The sequence below is a fragment of the Folsomia candida genome, unplaced genomic scaffold, assembly GCF_002217175.1.
Source record: "Folsomia candida strain VU population unplaced genomic scaffold, ASM221717v1 Fcan01_Sc002, whole genome shotgun sequence".
Classification (NCBI taxonomy): domain Eukaryota; kingdom Metazoa; phylum Arthropoda; class Collembola; order Entomobryomorpha; family Isotomidae; genus Folsomia; species Folsomia candida.
The window spans coordinates 10,888,587-10,907,434 of record NW_019091194.1 but is presented as its reverse complement, the minus strand read 5'-3'; the positions used below and the strand labels follow the sequence as shown (position 1 = coordinate 10,907,434).

Sequence of the window (18,848 nt, the reverse complement as noted above, 5' to 3'; positions counted from 1 at the left end):
CCAAATCTACAAAATACCTGTTCTTCCAATATTTTACCAATTACCGCGGCGGAAGTGCTTCGCAGAGGAAACAATTCCACCCACTTACTGAACCCATCAATGATGACTAAAAGATGGGTAAATCCTCCTGGAGAAGACTTGATGTACGGACCCATGAGATCCATATACAGTGTTGCCCACGGTTTCTCGACTGGCGACGATTGCATCAAACCAGGAGGTTTCCGATTGTCGAATTTTACTCGTTGACAGTTGAGAATGGGTTGTCAAAATGTAAATTAAGTTGCGCCAAATTAACACATCGATTTCCAATATAATCTCACAGACGACCGGTTTCGCATTTTATTTTGCATCTTCAGGTCTACATAGAATAGAGATTAAGAAAAGATAGCTATAGCATTAGTACAAATTAAACAATTACTCTCTGATTTTAGTAATCGAGGGTATCCCTATAAATTACTGAATAACGTTTTTATAAAATTATGGAATGTAGATGCATTTTTACTACGTATACCAAAGTCTAAATCGATTGTAGATCACATCACATATAACAATTATAACTTGTCAAAACCAATTATTGATCACCTCATAAATAAGTCTAATTACAAACAAAATGAGATATTCATTACTGTTCCTTTCTATGATATCATTAATTACAAATCAATAATTATTGATTTTTTACATAGTGAAATTCATAAGTATGAAGTAGAAACCAAAACTAATTATAATATGAAGTTGATGTTAAGTTATTTTATCCCTCATTCATTGGAAAAATTTAATAACGAATTACACAAGTCTAAACCTTCATAGAGCAGTCATCGAGCCACGACTCGCAAGAAGATTTGCTTTTAAGTACGGGAGGGCTCTCCCTTCAATGAAGGTGACAATTTCTGCTTCTTTGTTATTTATTGTCATCCTGTATACTTTCCGGTACTGGAGGTCCATCTCGAAAGCGAATTTCTGGAATGGTTCGTTTTCATGCTGACGACACATTAGTAATTTTTCTAGTGCAGCATGAAGGTCCGAGTCAGAGGCATACATGGTGATGAAATGTGCCTTAAAATCATCCCATGTACGAGCAAAAAGCTTTGTTCGTTGCCACCATAATGATTGGTTGGGGTCTTGATTGAAGACCGCAGGCAGTGATAGGATCCAATCTTTCCGAAGAAAGCGCTTCCGTTCCATGTGATTCTCGAGTTCCATGATGAAATTCTCGGCTGAATCAATGTTCGGGTTAAATTTTGGTGGAGGGATATTGCCTACAGAATGAAATAGGACAGGTCCTGAGGATGAAGAACGAGTCTGCATGATTGCATCAGAAGGATTTATGGGGATTTCTTCCTCTTTCCGTTCCATTATTCTAAGGCGAGAAATGCACCACGCCGGAATCTCGTCCTCTTTGTTCTCACTTGGAGGGTTATTGACCTGTGGAGGAGAATGCGACAAGAATTGCGGTGGTGGAGGACAAGACAAGAATTGTGGTGGTGGAGGGACGCCACGAAGTTCAACGCAGGATGAGGGGTCATCTTGATTTGGTAGCGTGGGTATCATCTCCTTGGAAGGAGTTTGAACCCTTGAATTTGCATGGATGAACTCATTGATGATGCTGGACTGAGCTTGAATAGTTTGGTCTTGCTTATCTATGGTAGTTTGCATCCTCGTCAATTGTTCATGAATCCAAGTGACCTCGTCTTCAAATGATGACTTCATGTGGTTCTGGAAGTTTCCCATTTCCTTTTCCACAATAGCATAATTGCTTTTTATGCAGGATGCTAAATGGTTCCTGTACCTTCCTATTTGTTCACCGAGGTGCCTAATCTTTTCATCTACATATTCCTGGAAGGGCAGATTTGACTGTTGAGGGTACGGGTAGTCATAACCAATAAGGCCGGTAAGGATAGGATCAGGAGAAGGAGAATTATGCAAAGCTGCCTGTTGCGATACCAATTGTCCTACCGCTTCATGTCTATTTTCACAACGAATATCAAATTCAAGCAAAAGTTGCTTGACCCTAACTTCGAGGCTATTCACCCGACGCCACAACGAATCTGTATGCTCAATAAGTTGGGAATTATGATGATTACTGGTTGAAATGAAAATTTGAGCAATTTCAAAAGTTAACGAATCAAAAATGTTTCTAATTCTAACAAATTGATTATGATTCTTTTTCTGGATGGTAAACAAGGTCTCGATATCCCTATCCAAATTGCTCATTTGATGACCTAATTTTTTACGACGGCGACCCACATTCATGGATTCATATCGTGGAATCATCCAGGAAGGTAAGTGAGGTAAAATAGACTTTGTTACCAGTTTGTTGATGAAAATACCAATCAAGAGGAGGACCGCAGCAATTCCAAATACTTCCATCATGAAGAGAAATCCCCCATACCACCATGATGACGATACGAGGGGCGCTGTTGCCTCTGAGGTCACATTTCCCTTAAGGTTGGTCAGCCCGGTCATGTCGACGAAGCCGAAGAGTTGCGTCAGCATTCCCATGATGTCGGATGTCGTTGCACCATGCAGGAAGTGGAGGAATATGTAATTTAATACGTAAAACACACTTTCCACTGCCAACGACTCAAAACTGTTCACAAACTCACTGTTTTTGCCCTTCGCACTTTTTATCGCGAAGGATTTCCAAGTTTATTATTGCACTTTTTATTACAAAGGGTTTCGTAGCACCAATTTGTAACGCTCCCTATTCGATTATGGGATTGCGTGTCCTGATTCACATCCACTTTCGCGGATGCCCCTTTTCTTTGTGACGTTGTGCAAGAAATTTGTAATAGAAACTCACTTTTTTTTCAAGAATAATGAATAAATTTATTTACATCAATACCGACTGAAAAATATTGACTTTACAGAAATGCTCGTATTATTAATACGTGGGAGAGCTAATGCTATATTTATATTTTAACTAATTATCTAGACGGGAACTTATTATTAAGTTTTTGAAGATCTAAAAAAACCTTGAACTTGATCTTGATGATCACTAAACTAAACCTGCTGATCCTGAATCTAAAACTACACTCATCTCTTCTTCTCTCTGCTTACTCTATATATACGTGATCACATAAGCCACGCCTACTTGATCATTACCTTTACTTACGCTACATATGTATAAACTACGCCCTCATGATAATGATGATCATGATGACGTACATCATCATTCTCTGCTCCTCACTCCTATCTTCTCTTCCCCTTCATGATCTCCTCCTGCACACAATATGGTTTGGACACACATGAGAGGCGAGATACTTATGAAAACTACATCTATGTATTTTGAATCCCTTGACCTTTGAAATGCTGATGTCACATTTGCATCAGCATTCCAAAGGTTGCAGCATATGGTAAAAATTTCAAGTCAATCGGTCAACTCGTTCGAGAGTTATCGAAAGACAGACGGACAGACAGACAGACAGACAGACAGACAGACAGACGGACATGACAATTACATAAGCCCTGGTTCGGGCTAAAACGGAGACACTATCGAACACTTTTTTTCCATTGTACTACAAATTTGTTATGTATTGCTTGCATGTCTAGCAAAAATTAAAAAAGCACTATTACAGGGAAATTATCATTAGTTATTTCCAAAACTTAACCTTAATGCATGAAGTGTCACGCCTTCCTCAGAACTGTTTAATCATTCTTAAAATTATGGGAGGGAGGAAACCTAGTGGTGGTGAAAAAACATAAAAGTGGACGTAAGCAATTTGGTATTACTTAAATACACATACACATCTGCAATATTGAAGGAAATTTATACTGTGAAAAACGGGTAACAAATCGATTTTTATAATTAGATGTGAAAACGTAAAGTCCGAAAGGATGGTAGAAAATGTTCGTAATTTTCAAGCTGCATGTGGGACGTAGGAGATTTGCAATTTCACCTCCGACATTTTAACCGCTTGTAATTATGCTGCAGTACCAATTTTTAACAGATTTGTTAGTGCTTGATTAATTGATAATAAACGTATCTGAAACTTGAGACTCGTCTTTTACAAAAGATTGCACTTTGCTTTTATGACTAATACAGAGAAGTCGCAGAATGAATCATTTATAAGTAGTTTTAATGGGCAGTCGTCCAATATATGTACACATGTACATATGTACTTATGCATATACAGACAACTAAACTCAAGGTTAAACTTTATATGCAATTCTTATTACAGGAATTACGATATCATCTTAGGATTAGTCAGCTAGTCAACAAAACTTATATAAGAACATCTCTTGCCTTGACTCGTCGATTATAATATTTTTCTGGATTTACGTACAACAGCTTGTTCATAATCAAAAATGTTTTCGAAATCCAAGTTGTTCATTGCATTGGCCATTTATTGTGGTATTGGTCACATTTCTGCCTTAGAAGACGGAGATTTCTATAAAATTACTCTCTCAAGCAACGGAAAGGTACAAAAATACATGTTCCCATTTTTTTTACAAAATTACTCAGAATTTATTTTATTTAACACTAACAGGTATTGACCGTTGGAGGTAATGGCGTTGTGGATGGAGCTGATATAATTTTAACAGACTGGAACAATGAGCCGAATCAAAAGTGGCTCGCAGTTCAGGCTGGTATGTAATCCGCATTTTTGGTCTTTATTCCAGCCTTTGGCCTGGTATGACTACGTAAATAACGCAAATATCGTCTTGGATTAAAATTCACCAAACTAAAATTTCCTCGAGTTCAAAATGCAAAAATTCTATCACTTTGGCTATTGGTCATACATCTTCTTGATGAAGTTGGATAATAGTTTTCATTTTGATGAGATCCAAGTATGTTCATAATACTATTAATCATCTAACAACGCTGGCTGGTACTGACACGTATGCACAAGCAGCTGAACCGAACAGCTACTGGTGGGCGAAGGCATGAACGGGTGAGACGCCTTAAGAATTCGAAACTGTTTACAAAACGAGATCTCATAAATCAATCTAGTTGATGTTGGCATTGCATAACATTTAGCTAAAGTAGATCTATGTGCAGCAGTGTATGTATTAGGGAGGTGATACTCTTTATGCTGGTTTGATTAAAAAGACTGTATTAATTATCTTTTAAAAAATGCAGCGGTTTAACGATCATGTTATTAACATTAACTTTTTTACAGTATTTATTATTAAACTTCCATGCTTTAGTCAATCATAAATAATTACTGGCAGTATCTTCAAAGAACTGCTAAAGTACCGTGAAATCAATTAGGTTTAATTAGAGTGTCTTAATACTTATTTTCAAGCTCAATTTGAATATATTGCATCCTGCATGAGTCAACATTTTGCACTAGTATCGGCACATGCATGCTTTTTGAGTTGAATATGAACTAATTTCTTCAGCACACACTGAGGAGTTTAATTGTCATCCTCACGTTTTAAACTTCATAAGAACGAATGAATAAGACAAGGTGGATTTGCACTGGTAACTGCATTACATCATTGTCAGCCAGACCCGAGACTGGATTATATATGTTCTAACGCTACATGTATTTAGTTAAATTTCAAATTTACTTTTTGGTATACCAACTTTACCATCACCACTCCCTGCATCTCAATTGACACACATATAAAGTTCCTGGACGTAGGACGTGGCTAATTAGCAAAGTAAACTTTCCTTGGCTTTTGTAAATTTTGTTCTCAAACTCGTAGTTGTTGCTGGAGACAATTACCTCCTCCTTCCACAACAGCAGCGTTGGAATTGGCTGCATTTTTTAAGAAACGGTGAAGCCCTGCGGGAGACGAAGGAACGTCACAACAATCTCCCTGACTGGTCGTTGGTATTAAATGGGGACACCAGGGGTGAAGCAACCGTTCAAGTATGTACTGATAATGAGGCATACTTCACAATATTGCTACAAACAAAATATTACATTATGCAACTGATTGGCACATGTAGCCGAGAGACAGCAAGAAATATCAGCAGTGGAGATCCGAAAATTCCGGCAGCAACTCCAAAGTAATAATTAAAAATCTACAGGATAATAAATGTCTTCAAGCTCCGGGAATATTTTCTTCTTCTTCTGAAGGGTAAGCTCTTGAAAATCTTGCTAAACGTAATGCTGCTGCTCCTGGCTTCATACATATGCACATGTTTTTTATGAACATTCGATTTTCCATACCTGTAACAGAGGTCATAAAATATCATGCGTGTTAAAAGTGGGCAAATCTGAATTTCATTAAAGTTTCATTCTGTGTGATTAGTTGTATGGCGTGATAACTTTATAACGTGATTTACTATTTACTAAAGCCAATAATATGCATCACCGTTTTGTTTATTTGCAAATTTTCTTTTCCCAAAAATCAAATTGTATGTAATAACTAATAACTATTAGGTATACTTATTTACTGATTGCGACAAGCAAGATTGAGCTTGAGATAACGGGAGAAAATTTTTCAGAACAATTAGCAGAAAGGAAATTAAGTAGGCTGGATTTTCTTTATTTATGTAATTTTAAGAAACGCCATTTTCTTGTTGCATGAATAACGTAATAATAGTTTTGCTAATGTGACACAATAAGTATAGGATAATTGGCAATTTTGACACTATAACGGGCCTGTGGCGTCTGCTCTGAGAACACCACTGGGTCAGTCCCGATCAGATACCCTCTGACCAGCGTTACACCGAATTTGACGTGGGGGATGATTACTACGAGTAGGAGGTCAGCTCATAAATCCACTCAGAGTAGCAAAATAAATATAACATAAAACTTGTTATAAATCTCTTAAATAATTGCTACTTTATTTACTGTGGATTAATTAATTGTGAACATTCTCTCAAAAACACGTCCACATTACTTGAGTACTTTTAACGAACTAAAAGACGAGGGCCAAGAAAACAATGAGATGACGAAAGACTGCGCTCGTGCGGGACACTCAAATGTCAGGGGCAACCTAAAACTAATATTCATACATATCATCTCAATCATAACTTTTACATGAAATATTACATACATTACTATTACTCATCAGATTCGACAGGGCCTAATAAGGTCCTAAATAACCCGGTATTTGACAATGTGTTGAATTAGTTTGAATTACACCCAAAAGGTTTCGACCCGCTGAGAGTACCACGCTCCCTCCCACGACCAACCCTGGCTTTTTCCGCCGAGTGAGAAATTGGTTTGGCAACCTTTTCGGAGGTTCATCCTCCACAACGACGACCACTAGTGCTACTACCCCTAGAACTTCTAATCAGTAAATTATTTCCTACTAACAATCAGATATTTATAGCAGCGTATGCATTTTATACAATATTTTTTAATACTGAAATATGATTTTTAATGTTTCAGGCCACAAAGTACAACCTCGTCCAACAAGGTCACCTTAGCCGTGTGTGACAAGAGCAACGCTGGGCAGCAGTGGACGCTTGAGAAAATTAGCATTCGATAAAAAATCATTTATCAATTAAAATATTTTCAATTTGTGCAATTCATTAATGTTCCAAATCTGAACATATCGTACCAAAGTTTGCTAAATAAGAAGTTCAACCCTTCAACGATACCTAATAGAAAAACGAATCAACAATCGAGATCCTACTTAATCTAATCCTAAGTTATTCTTTCATCGCTTTGAATAAAGGTAATTTTTCTCCAAGTCTTCAAGTGTAGACGTTTGACACTTTTGGTGCCGGTTATAAAAACAATATCTGAAATTTCTCTATTTCTTAAATACGTTTTTCCATCCACAAATGGCTTAAACATTTATGTATTTGTAGGCTTGATTTTATTTACCACAGTTTAAGACACAAGCTCTGAAGAGAAATTTTAGTGCGTTGTTGAAAACTACATCTATGTATGTTCATACTTATTTAGTTATCTGTAAAAGTGGGGCATAGAATTCATAATCAGTTCAGAAGCCTGTAATTTCTTAAAAGCTGTTCAGCTTGTGGTTGTGGCTGCTTGCGTTTTATAAAATCACGTAGGAGTACTTATTTACTAGCAACCCACGAATCTGTTGGTGCCTTGAGTTGCTCATTACTTTCAACATAATCCTAACAAGGCAAAACTTAAAACTCCAGTTTTTCTGTGGTTATGCAAGAAAAAATAATGCTCAACTGGATAATATGAAATGGTCATTATCAAAATTGGAGCTTGCTTCATAGTTCCCTAAGCTGGTAACTTACTTGTCATGCTATTACAATTAATAGACTTTCAAAAACTAAGCTAAATGACCCTCTTGACTTCTCCGGCTGCTTTACCCTCCTTCTGTTGCATAGAAAAACTCTAACAAGGCTCCATAAAAAATAAAACCGTGATGAAATGAAGGGAAACAATTACAGAGTCGTTATGTGTTGCTGGAAAGTGCTGGAAGTTTACAATTTTGACACGATTCTGATGAAAACGAGCAAGCGTTGGGTGTAATGTAAATTTTATATTTCGAGTTTTGTTACTACACTATTTTAAAAATTTAACAAGACGAGGTGAACCTTGTTACTTCCAATTTCATATCTATTATTGTTCGGATTTTAAAATAGGTTCCCTTCAAGTGCTTTCATGTTATGTGGTCAGAAAAGTGAAATGCGCACATCATACATTTTATTCCTTACAATACCTGTTGTAATGCATTCGTTCAATTTGGTACAAGATGTTGTAACACAATAGATAGCTAACGAACCTGTAACTAAACAACTGATTGTGTTTATGGACAGAAGCTTGCCCTGTTATTTTGTTTCTCTGTGTTCATCCTGTACGAGCGGACTTACATATTCCACCAGTTTACCTGTCTCTTAAATGAGAAATTTTAAAATACACCACGATATTTCGTAATTTTGTGTATGATGCACTTTTCGTCATTGCGTCACGATTCTTAAACTGAAATTAAATAAACTTTGAATTAAATTGTCTGCTGCTTCTCCAGTTGGAGCTTCGTGTTTCTAAAACCACTTCTCTCGTACATCTCTTTGGTTGCATGCCTCGACCTCGTAGATCAAAAGTTGTGATTGAAATTTCATCCTATGAAAATCTACCTCTTCCTGTCTTCGTATGTGATCATTTCTTCCTTTCTTCCCAACCACTGTAATTGCAACCTACACTGTATTTTGTGAGACGTTGACGGCGAGTAACAATGGGGAAATTTAAACTTACCTACATATATATTAACTTGTCCAGAGGTCATCATTGCCACTTGCGCATTTAAATTTTAATGAATATTACTAATACAAGTATTATTAGACAGGCTTAATTTCATATCTTTATCCAAAATAAAAGTACTGTCCAATTCCATAGATTTTAAAGCTCATTTTCCTCATCAAAATCTGTTCAAAATTATTATTTACATTTCTACTGCGTAAAGAGGCAGTAATGCGTATGCTTTTTTATCTGTAAAATGTATGTATAACACGTAGTATAAAGTATGTACAACATGAGACGTTTTCTTGATTGGAGTGAAATCCTTCTGAGTCGTCTTCTTCTTCCTCAAGGGATTAGTTTTCTTTCTCGCCTAAGCTAAGCCAGCAGTGGGATGATTAGATTACATGATTCTGAAGGGAAAAAGTAGTAAGCTTTTGAGTTGCGGGGACAATGTCTGGACAGGTTCTGGAATAAAAAATGACACTTTATTCCCACCTTCAAACTACTTTATACGTAAGCCGTGCAAACCGAATCTTCAAGTTTCTCAATATTCCTTCCGTACAGTTGCCTGGATTTGCTCAAGACTGAAATTATTCTAATCGCATAGTGGTTATCAGACCAGACCAGCATTTACAAGTACGTAGAGTTGAAAATTGTTCACGCCGATTAAATATATACGTGCCAGACGTAATTGGCGTATATAAGTTCTTGTAATTTTTAAACTGGAGAAATAGTGCGACATCCATATTTTGTCGTAAAAAGCATAGTATGAATCTAATCCTCGTCGGTGTAGAAAGAGAATTTGATACTTTATGCCCATCAAGCAACTCAATGACTAATTTTGTAAATATATTTTATATTTCTCCGTTCAGGTTACATAAATACAAACTTGTGTTGAAAAGGCGTAACAAATCTCACTTGGCGTGCTCAACTCATTTGTTTAACTTTGTAGCTGTAATTTGATGATGACGACCTGCATGTAAAAAATGCTGATCTCTGTGTAGTCAGTCAACACATAGGAATACAGAAAAAAAGTTGACGACGATTTTTAGACACTTCAAAATAACCTCAAACGTGGTCTGGTTGTGTTTATTGGTAAATAAAAGAAATATCCAGATTTGCAATGAATCTAAAAATTAAAGGTTACATTGTTCATAGAAAAAGTTGACTACATATGCTTCTAAAATATGCAATATCAAGAAATTGAAAGTCATCCCCGATCCCTCTACGATTTTGCATCATCGTATGAAAAAGTAACAATAATAAAAATCAATAATGATGCGTGGATCATCAAATAACTCTTGACAGGCAACATTATACATGTTTTTTATCAGAGGAATATCCCTTGGTGGTTCCCTGCTGGAGTCTCAACTCCTCGTTATTGTTCTTATACCTACGAATGCCCTTCGTAGCCTGATGCACGGGTTGAAGGTAGAATTATGCAAGAAGACAGCATACACTGACACATTCGTCTTTTTACAATGCCACTACATAATACAACCACCACCACAAATGAAACAATAAATATTAATAACTCTTTGATTTCTTAAGGGTTCGTTTTCAAACCATTACTGCTGTGTATGTAAGTACATATCCTGCGATATAGAATATCATACCCGTCTTCATGTCCTCTGGTGCTTGTACTGAAATAATTTGAAATCGTTGTATAGGATTGAGAACAATACAAGATTTCAAAATCTCTTGCTTTGTTTTTCTATGACGAAGGCACACCTGAGGTAAACATTACTCTTTCCATTTATCAAGTTTGAATCAGTCCCATCGTAAAACGGCATGTAGTCCGGCATAGTCCGGTCAAACAATCCAAATTATTATTTTCAAAATGGATATTCCTCCAGAATACCAATTGATTAAATTGTAATTCTTTCTGCTGGATACACACCAGCCACCAGCACAAATGTATTTATCTATACTTTATACTTTTGTGAACACATCAATATTCAGTGCAGTGTTTACAGCCTGCGTTGGCCTTTTGGGCCTTGACATTTTCATCGATCGACCAATGATTGAGTATGAGACCAAAAACACTTTCATCTCCTCCATCAATATGTGCATATTTTTTCGAATGATTACTTGAAAATTTCTTACTGTCCAAAACAGAACAGAACAGAACGAGTAAGAGAATTTCTTTACAGATACATGACGTGACCAAAAATGATCTACTTTTAATTTTACAAAATAACTCGTAATTTTTTTGCTGATCTGTTAAAAGATATATATTTATATGAACACATGTGTGCGTAGTACTCGTCACATCTGCCGTGTAATATAAAAATTATATGGACAAGATATTCGCGTGACCATCTTTTCATTCGAATGTACAGGGAAAAGAATAATTTCACATTACACTCATTCATCACGAAGCCAGGCACGTTTCCCACCGATTGACAAGTCGAATTGAGTAGCAGCAGGGTTCAAACAATTTTCTTGAGAATGGCAAGGTTCAAAAGATTGTTAAATGTTTCTAATCGAATTCAAACAATAGTTATAAAACTTGCTAATTCATTTGTTTATCAATTTTCAAAAGACCCAAACGAGTCTATAAAATGTGGGATGCCATAAAAGTTACTCGAAATAGGAGGGCATATCGCGTTTGTAATTGTATGCAATGATTTATCTTAATAGATAAATAAACATTGCTTTGGACGTCGTTGGTTTGGTAGTGGTACGTAAAAATCAAGAATTGACTGGTTCGACAGATTGGTCTGTTTGTAGTATGAATTAGAGGGATTATCGAGGTTGGTGTTCCAGGTTGATTGGCATGGTGGAGATTTAACTATTCAATTATGTGCACTAAACTGTTTACCGGTCGTTTCAATGTAAATTGTTTCCAATTACGTTAATTTTAGGTGAACATTTTGCAACTTTTATGTAACATGAAACGGTTATTTTATTGTATCAGTCCAATAACCTGTTAAATAACCTTATGAATGTATGTACATACATAGATCAAATTATTTCAGCATATTATTTTACATTTGCAGTACGCAATTATATGGTATGATGAAATAAATTCTAATTAGTTCATGTACATTGATACATAAATATGTATAACATATTTAAAATCATTTTAACAGACACCGAGCACTAAACCGAATTCAATATAAAAATTTCAAATAAATATTAAGTCATGTATCTAAAGAGTTACAAGTTCCTTGGTTTTTATGAACCACATGCCGACATCTGCACTTTAAAACATGTACCAACTTACAAAAGAACGCGCTTTGGAACATGAACAAAGACTTTTGTTACCAACCGTCATAATATAAATCCATTCTTATAAAATATACTCATGAAAATCGTCTCCTTACGTCAAAAATCTTTAAAAAATACTTATTGCGGAGTCTTGCTGATTACAACTTTTTCTTTCCACCTTATTTTTTTGGCCCCATGTCTCAATGATAACCCGAACAAACTGTTTTCGTCTTGCTTTGTAAATCGGTGGTCGTTCCTGGGAAAACTGGAAAGTTGAAGGGGGTTGCCTCGGGAAATCCGAAGATCAAGATCCTGACCCTCGTCGCTCAACGCGAAAGCATTGGTCAAAATGCCTCTCATTATTGAACTGCTTTCCCCAAACCCTGGACCTGGAAAAGCTTCTTCGTCAGGAGTATATTCAGTAAAAATCTCAAACTGGAACTTCCCCACATTAATGTTATTCGTCTCATCCAACTGGAGGATCCATCGGGTGTACATGTGCTCATATGAATTTTGAATGTACATGTAACGATTTCCGAGTGGACAAGTGTGGAAGAAAAATAAGTCCTCGTCAAATTTTATGAGAACCAAGGAAGGCGCTACAAAAATTATGGCACATTTATTTCTGCATCCTCATACTTGGCAAATATCAAAATATGTCACAATTTCTTACAAATCATCTCATCTTCAAGACGAAAAGTCTTCTCGATCCAAGATCCATTTTCTACAACTGGTATTTCATGGTCATCTTTCAAATGGTCGACAAAATCCTTATAACGCAGTTTTTCCTCGGAACAAATTTCTTGAATTCCAAACATGTCACATTTAAAGTCCCTGTCGTAATTTAATTATTTATGATAATTGTGCACATATGTATGCATTATGCAATATCTTTGATAACACGATACAGATAATTCGTACCTGAATTGACATTGTTTCATGTGAATATCCAACATAAAGCCTTCCACGTCTTGTTCACATCCCCGCTCAGCAAATTTACATTTAAATCGACACAATGCGGCCAAATTTTCAAGAAAGAAATTTCTGGCACTTGTGCTATTAAGAGGTTTTCGACATAGGGGGCATGGTCGTTTGGAGTGGACGAGGTTGGCGAAGCATGGATCGCAGATTGAATGGCCCATCACACATAACCTAACTCTTCCCGTCATATATTCACAACATACCGGACATTCCAGCAAGCTTCGGACGAAGCTCTGATCGGTAGGAAGGCTGACATCGTCCCTGCTCATCAGAACTTCGTCAGTCATCAACGACGTGGACGTGGAAGCGCTGGAAGTACTTTTGAGCAATTAAAACATTTAGAATTAATATGCCACATAAACAAATTACGCTATATGAATTATTATTGTTTAAGAAATAGTTACCTCAAAGAGTCAAACACTGATGCCATTATGCAAAGATAAGTTTTTTTCACACCTTTTTAATTTCGGAATTAAACTGGTAGTAGATGTCATAAAAACATGTTATATTCTGGTCGAAATTTGTGCAAGGATTGATAAGTACGACCAGTAACTGAAGTATTAAGCACTACAATATTTACATGTATTGCCCATCATTATTATAAAGGAATCAAAATTTCGACACTGCATGCTGCTGAGGTTTTAAGTTCAAGTTTACACAGGTCTGGATTCCCCAGTAAATTTTTGATATTGGTTAATGGAACATGGCTACGTGTTTGTATCGGAAGGAGAAATTATCCATTGTTGACAATGACTTCCAGTTGCTGTACCTATAGTGTTATTGGAGTCTTGTTTTATTCCCTATCCAACTGTAAATAGGAACATTCCACGACAGTTTAGTGGCGACGTCATAAATAAAGTCATACATTTGGCCATGACCCACAACAGAAGTAGTAGATATTTTAGGATAGGTTTAAGCTTGAACTGAACTAAAGTCCTTTATTTGTACTATAGAAAACCTTTTACCATTACTTTTGCAGCCTTAAATATCTATTGGTCGTACTTCTGCATGTAAACCAAACTAAATACTACATACTTGTTCATTCGGTTATATGAGACTCACGATCAACTATTGTGGTTAGCATATGCTCAATACATTCCTCAATCATAATGCTTCATAGAAGTCGTATAAATGCAAAATGATAACATTTTAGGTATAATAAAAATTGTACGTAGTCAAAACAAAATGATTTCATGTTATGCTTTATTTTTTATAATGCACAACCTGCTAATCATTGAAATAAATGCAAATCATTTCAATAAATCTAAATACTAACATTAAAAGTACGAAAAGGAAGCATAGATGAACCTAAAATATGTAAGATGATCCTAAAATAGCTTTAGTTTGGTATTATTAGATGTTGCATTCTATATTTGCATATTTTGTTAACAGTTAAACTTGCATAAAAATGCATGCATTCATATTTCAGCTTTTATTCGAGTATTTCGTGGATCAACATTGCTTGACCTTTATAGTATCCAAGTAACAATTAGATGTTAATTATTACAAAAAATCAAGTAGGATTAATTTTCCTTAATTGTTGTGTTGCACCTTTTATTTTTTAAGATGAATTTTGAATCATCACCCTCATCGTGATCGTGTTAATTGGACGAACTCTCAAATGATGACCAACTTTTATGTTAAAGGAATAATTTCGACATTCTTGATTATAATTGTACTAATTTGTTTCATTAATCAAGCGGAAGCTCAAAGCTCAGCACCCGATACGAGTTCGGCAGATTCAGAGAAAGTAAGGTTGGAGAAAGTTCTATTTGACTATGACAATCGGAAGGTGAAGCTCTTTCGAGAGAAATTTTGTCGAAACCAGGATCTTGTTAATCGCAAAAAAACGTACCGTACGGACAAACACAATCATATTTTATTTCACACAGAGCATTATCGTATGTGAGTACTAAAATTGTTCTATGACATCTTATCCACAGACCGGATATGTCCCGATTTCAATCGAAATTACTTAAAATTTTTCCTGAGCCTCTTTCTGATCGTTTCTCTCGGGGCTTTGACACGGACATTGTTACGAGTTTTCGAAGTCAACATACCTTACACTGTGATTCTCATGATTTTCGGACTAATGATTGGCTTCATTTCTTGGAACTCGACTGCTTGTACGATGTGGTCAATGTACACACGAATAGCTCGGACACCACCAAAGATAATCCTCTTCGTCTTCCTCCCCGTCCTCATTTATGAGTCCGCCTTCGCCATGAAAGCTCACGTCTTTTACAAAAGCTCACTCTCCATCATGATTTTGGCTTTCCCTGGAATGGTGATGTGCACCTTTATCATTGCATTCGTCTGTCACCAGTTTTTCTATGCGTACAAATGGAGTTTTACCGTCTCTAGTTTATATGGAAGCATTATTAGTGCTACCGATCCGGTAACGTTAAACTCGTGTGCTTTTTATGCATGAAATGACCATGCTGATCATGAATGTGAAAGTTTTTGGTTGATTAACAGGTTGCTGTCGTCGCCATTTTGAAGGAAATTGGTAAGCCTACATATTAATTGAGTAAATATAATGGTCATATTTATAATGACCATAGATTTTTAAAGTAAATATGGATCATGTTAGGAACGTCGGAAATGTTAAGCATCATGATTGAAGGAGAATCCTTACTAAATGATGGATCGGCAATTCTCTTGTATGAAATCTTTATGAAGATAGTTGCTCCAGAAGAAGGCGAACATGTGACTGCTGGTAAAATTGTTTCAACATTTTGTCAAATTGCCATTGGTGGTCCTGGTAAGTAAACTGTTTCATAATTTTAACATGTGCTTCCTTTGCGCGGAAGTACGCATTTAATAAAAACACTCCATCTTATAAAGTACTTGGATGGGTTGTGGCGAGACTCTCCATTTTCTTCTTGTCCCGAATTTTCAATGACGCTGCGGTCGAAGTTAGCATCACTCTGGTTGCTGCCTATTTGACTTATTATATTGGAGAAGCATTTCTGGGTAAGCTGATTAATATATTTTTGTAGTAACAAAATATGGGTCATGTTTTTGCGGTTTTCATAATAATCAGGGGTGAGCGGGGTCATGGCCGTTGTGGCGTTAGGGATCGTTATGAGTGCGGAAAGAACATGCATCAGCCCAGAAGTTCAAGGTTTGGTTCACCACTTTTGGGTAAGAAGCTAAATAACAAGAGCTCGTGAAGTGATGAAGATATACAAATTGCTTGGTTTTGCAGGAAATGTTGGGCTATTTGGGAAACACAGTCTTGTTTGTTATGGTCGGTATTGTCATATCAGAAACTGCGATTAACAATGTTACCCTGGAGGATGGCTACTACCTCATTTTCTTGTATTTTGCTCTAAACATTTCCAGGTGCAAACTTACTGCTTATTGGAATGTGTCAATACGTACGCTGATTAATAATCAGTGATTATGCATCATGTTTTAAGTGCAAAAAATGTTCATCTCATTTGCAGATTCTTAATGATTATTGTTCTCAGCCCAATTTTAAGTCATGTTGGATATGGATTATCCTGGCAGAGTAAATCAGATCATATTTTATTTTGTTATAATATTGCTGGGAATATAAAATTTAAAAATGAATAACCACGTATCGACTGCATCGTGCACGCATTACAGACATGTTGGTCATGACTTGGGGTGGTCTTCGTGGAGCTGTTGGAATTTGTTTGGCTTTGGAAGTGTTTAAAAACCGAGAAATCTGTGACCAGACCGAAGTTGGACCAAAGGTCTGATCTTCACCGATAATATTATTTTTTGATTGGCACTATTTTTAGTATGCATTATTTTTCTCTAAAAAAGTTTCTTCTTCAAACGGCTGGAATCGTACTGTTAACGCTGATTGTTAATGGAACTACGACAAAATTACTGTTGGACACTCTAAAGCTTACGGAACTGTCTATTGGAAAAATTCAAGATATGGGCAATGCTGTAAGACAAATCCAAGGGGCTCAACAGCGGACAATGGGCGTGATGAAGCATGACCGCCTCCTGGCTGACTGCAATTTTGAAATTGTTGAAGGTTACACTTCAATAGAAAACCCTTACCTAAAGGTAAAGCACTTTTAATCAACCAAGTGATCTATCTTACTGATCTATTCAACAATTAATTATTCACTGATTTGTACCCAAACTGACCAGCTCAAAGTGAAAGCAAAGAAGTCCCCACTGGAGAAAGATCTCGTAGCAAGCCCGAGTCTGCTTGTTGACGCTCCGGAGAATCGAATTGCAATTTGTCCAGATTGTGACGGCGAAGTAGAAACTGAGCCGACTTTGGAGGAATATCGTGAAATGACGGAAGAAGCGAGACTGCGACTTCTCAAAGCTATGAAAGTTTCCTGTTGGAGACAATATGAACAAGGGGTCCTGACCGAGGAGGCTGTGCAGATTTTGGTGGACTACATTGAAAATTGTGAAGACAAGCATTTTAAAACGTTTCATGCCGACGACTTGAAAAAGAACTGGGCAGTTCGTGGCGTAGTGGCGTGGATGAGAAATAAATTACTTCCCTTCACCGTAGGACAATTGACAACAGATGATGCCCAAACCGAGCCCGACTCTAAGTATTTTTTGGTTTTCTCTAAAACATATTTTTATAGAAATATAGATTTCTTGAAATTAAACAGATGAACCTTTTGTGTTATACAGATGCAGAAAGCGGTTCTACTGCATTGTTACCAATGACTGGTTTGATGGGATTGTCCACGTTCTAATTCTTCTCAATATGATTTTCATTATTTGGGAAACTGTCGATATTGTCACAGAGCATCGCTTCACATATCAGGAAATAATTGGCTTTCTCGTCACAAATATTGTCTTCACATTTCTGTTAACACTGGAATTTCTTCTCAAGGTTTGTACATGCACTATAAATTTAATTCAGGACAGGGATTTTGAAAATGAGTGCTTTACACCAAGTGTTTTGCTCATTAACAGGTCATTGCATTCGGATGTGGGGGCTATTGGTCATCAAAATGGAACGGTAATAATAATAATTTATATTAAAATTGCAATGCTTGAAGCTTATACTCAGGATGAATTTTTAATTGATTTGTTAGTGATGGACGCGATAGTGCTTATAATTTCTATTATCGAAATATGCTTGTCGATTACCTACTTGGCTCAATCAAAGAAAGAAGCAGAATTTCAAACGGCGCAGGCTGATACTGAATTTCTTAAATTTTTACGGTTCGTTCGTGTTCTCAGAATTATTAGGATTTTGAGGCTGTTTCGTGTAAGCAACACAAACAACATTGGTTAGGACTTTGTCCATTGTTGAACAAAGCTTAAATTTTACAGCCACTGATTCCTCGTTTCATGAACTATCTCAATGCACGAGTCAATCAGGTGTTGTTCTTTGGATATGACGTGGCAAAAGGATCTGCTACTGCGATCGACGATGTGATGAAATTTCTTCCTCAAATGATTGAAAACCAGAAAGTTTACAACAGATTCAAGACTGTTCTTGAGGATCAGCGATTAATACTTTTACTTGAAATGGGCAAGTCACATATTTATTTATTGTCACTTTAATGCTCCGGCAAGATAATTATAGCTTTGGAATCACAAAAATCAAGCATTATTTTG

General features: G+C 36.4%; 3 protein-coding genes across 5 annotated transcripts; 2 read left to right on the top strand and 1 right to left on the bottom strand.

The window, feature by feature from the left end:
• The first annotated feature begins 3,574 nt into the window (after positions 1–3,574).
• Positions 3,575–7,609, top strand: LOC110843933. Of its 3 annotated transcripts, none has more exons than XM_035847864.1 (7): positions 3,575–3,710; positions 4,179–4,419; positions 4,488–4,587; positions 5,653–5,819; positions 5,900–6,030; positions 7,051–7,197; positions 7,293–7,609. In XM_035847864.1, exons 2-7 carry the CDS (start codon positions 4,306–4,308, stop codon positions 7,390–7,392), a joined length of 759 nt encoding a protein of 252 aa, XP_035703757.1. In that variant the 5' UTR covers positions 3,575–3,710; positions 4,179–4,305; the 3' UTR covers positions 7,393–7,609. The 3 variants fall into 3 exon arrangements, with proteins under 3 accessions (XP_035703757.1, XP_021945688.1, XP_021945687.1); XM_022089995.2 differs by having other exon boundaries at positions 3,635–3,784; XM_022089996.2 differs by lacking the exon at positions 7,051–7,197 and having other exon boundaries at positions 3,583–3,784.
• A 4,345-nt stretch (positions 7,610–11,954) lies between these two features.
• Positions 11,955–14,081, bottom strand: LOC110844313. The gene is made up of 4 exons (XM_022090487.2): positions 13,670–14,081; positions 13,206–13,583; positions 12,958–13,118; positions 11,955–12,883 (listed from the first exon to the last, which is right to left on the bottom strand). Exons 1-4 carry the CDS (start codon positions 13,693–13,695, stop codon positions 12,423–12,425), a joined length of 1,026 nt encoding a protein of 341 aa, XP_021946179.1. The 5' UTR covers positions 13,696–14,081; the 3' UTR covers positions 11,955–12,422.
• A 636-nt stretch (positions 14,082–14,717) lies between these two features.
• LOC110843428 (sodium/hydrogen exchanger 7) lies at positions 14,718–18,794 on the top strand. The gene is made up of 15 exons (XM_035847638.1): positions 14,718–15,121; positions 15,209–15,663; positions 15,744–15,774; positions 15,859–16,029; positions 16,113–16,241; positions 16,312–16,412; positions 16,477–16,613; positions 16,718–16,782; positions 16,881–16,990; positions 17,064–17,315; positions 17,403–17,824; positions 17,910–18,114; positions 18,198–18,243; positions 18,320–18,495; positions 18,561–18,794. Exons 1-15 carry the CDS (start codon positions 14,887–14,889, stop codon positions 18,792–18,794), a joined length of 2,769 nt encoding a protein of 922 aa, XP_035703531.1. The 5' UTR covers positions 14,718–14,886.
• The last annotated feature ends 54 nt before the right edge of the window (positions 18,795–18,848 follow it).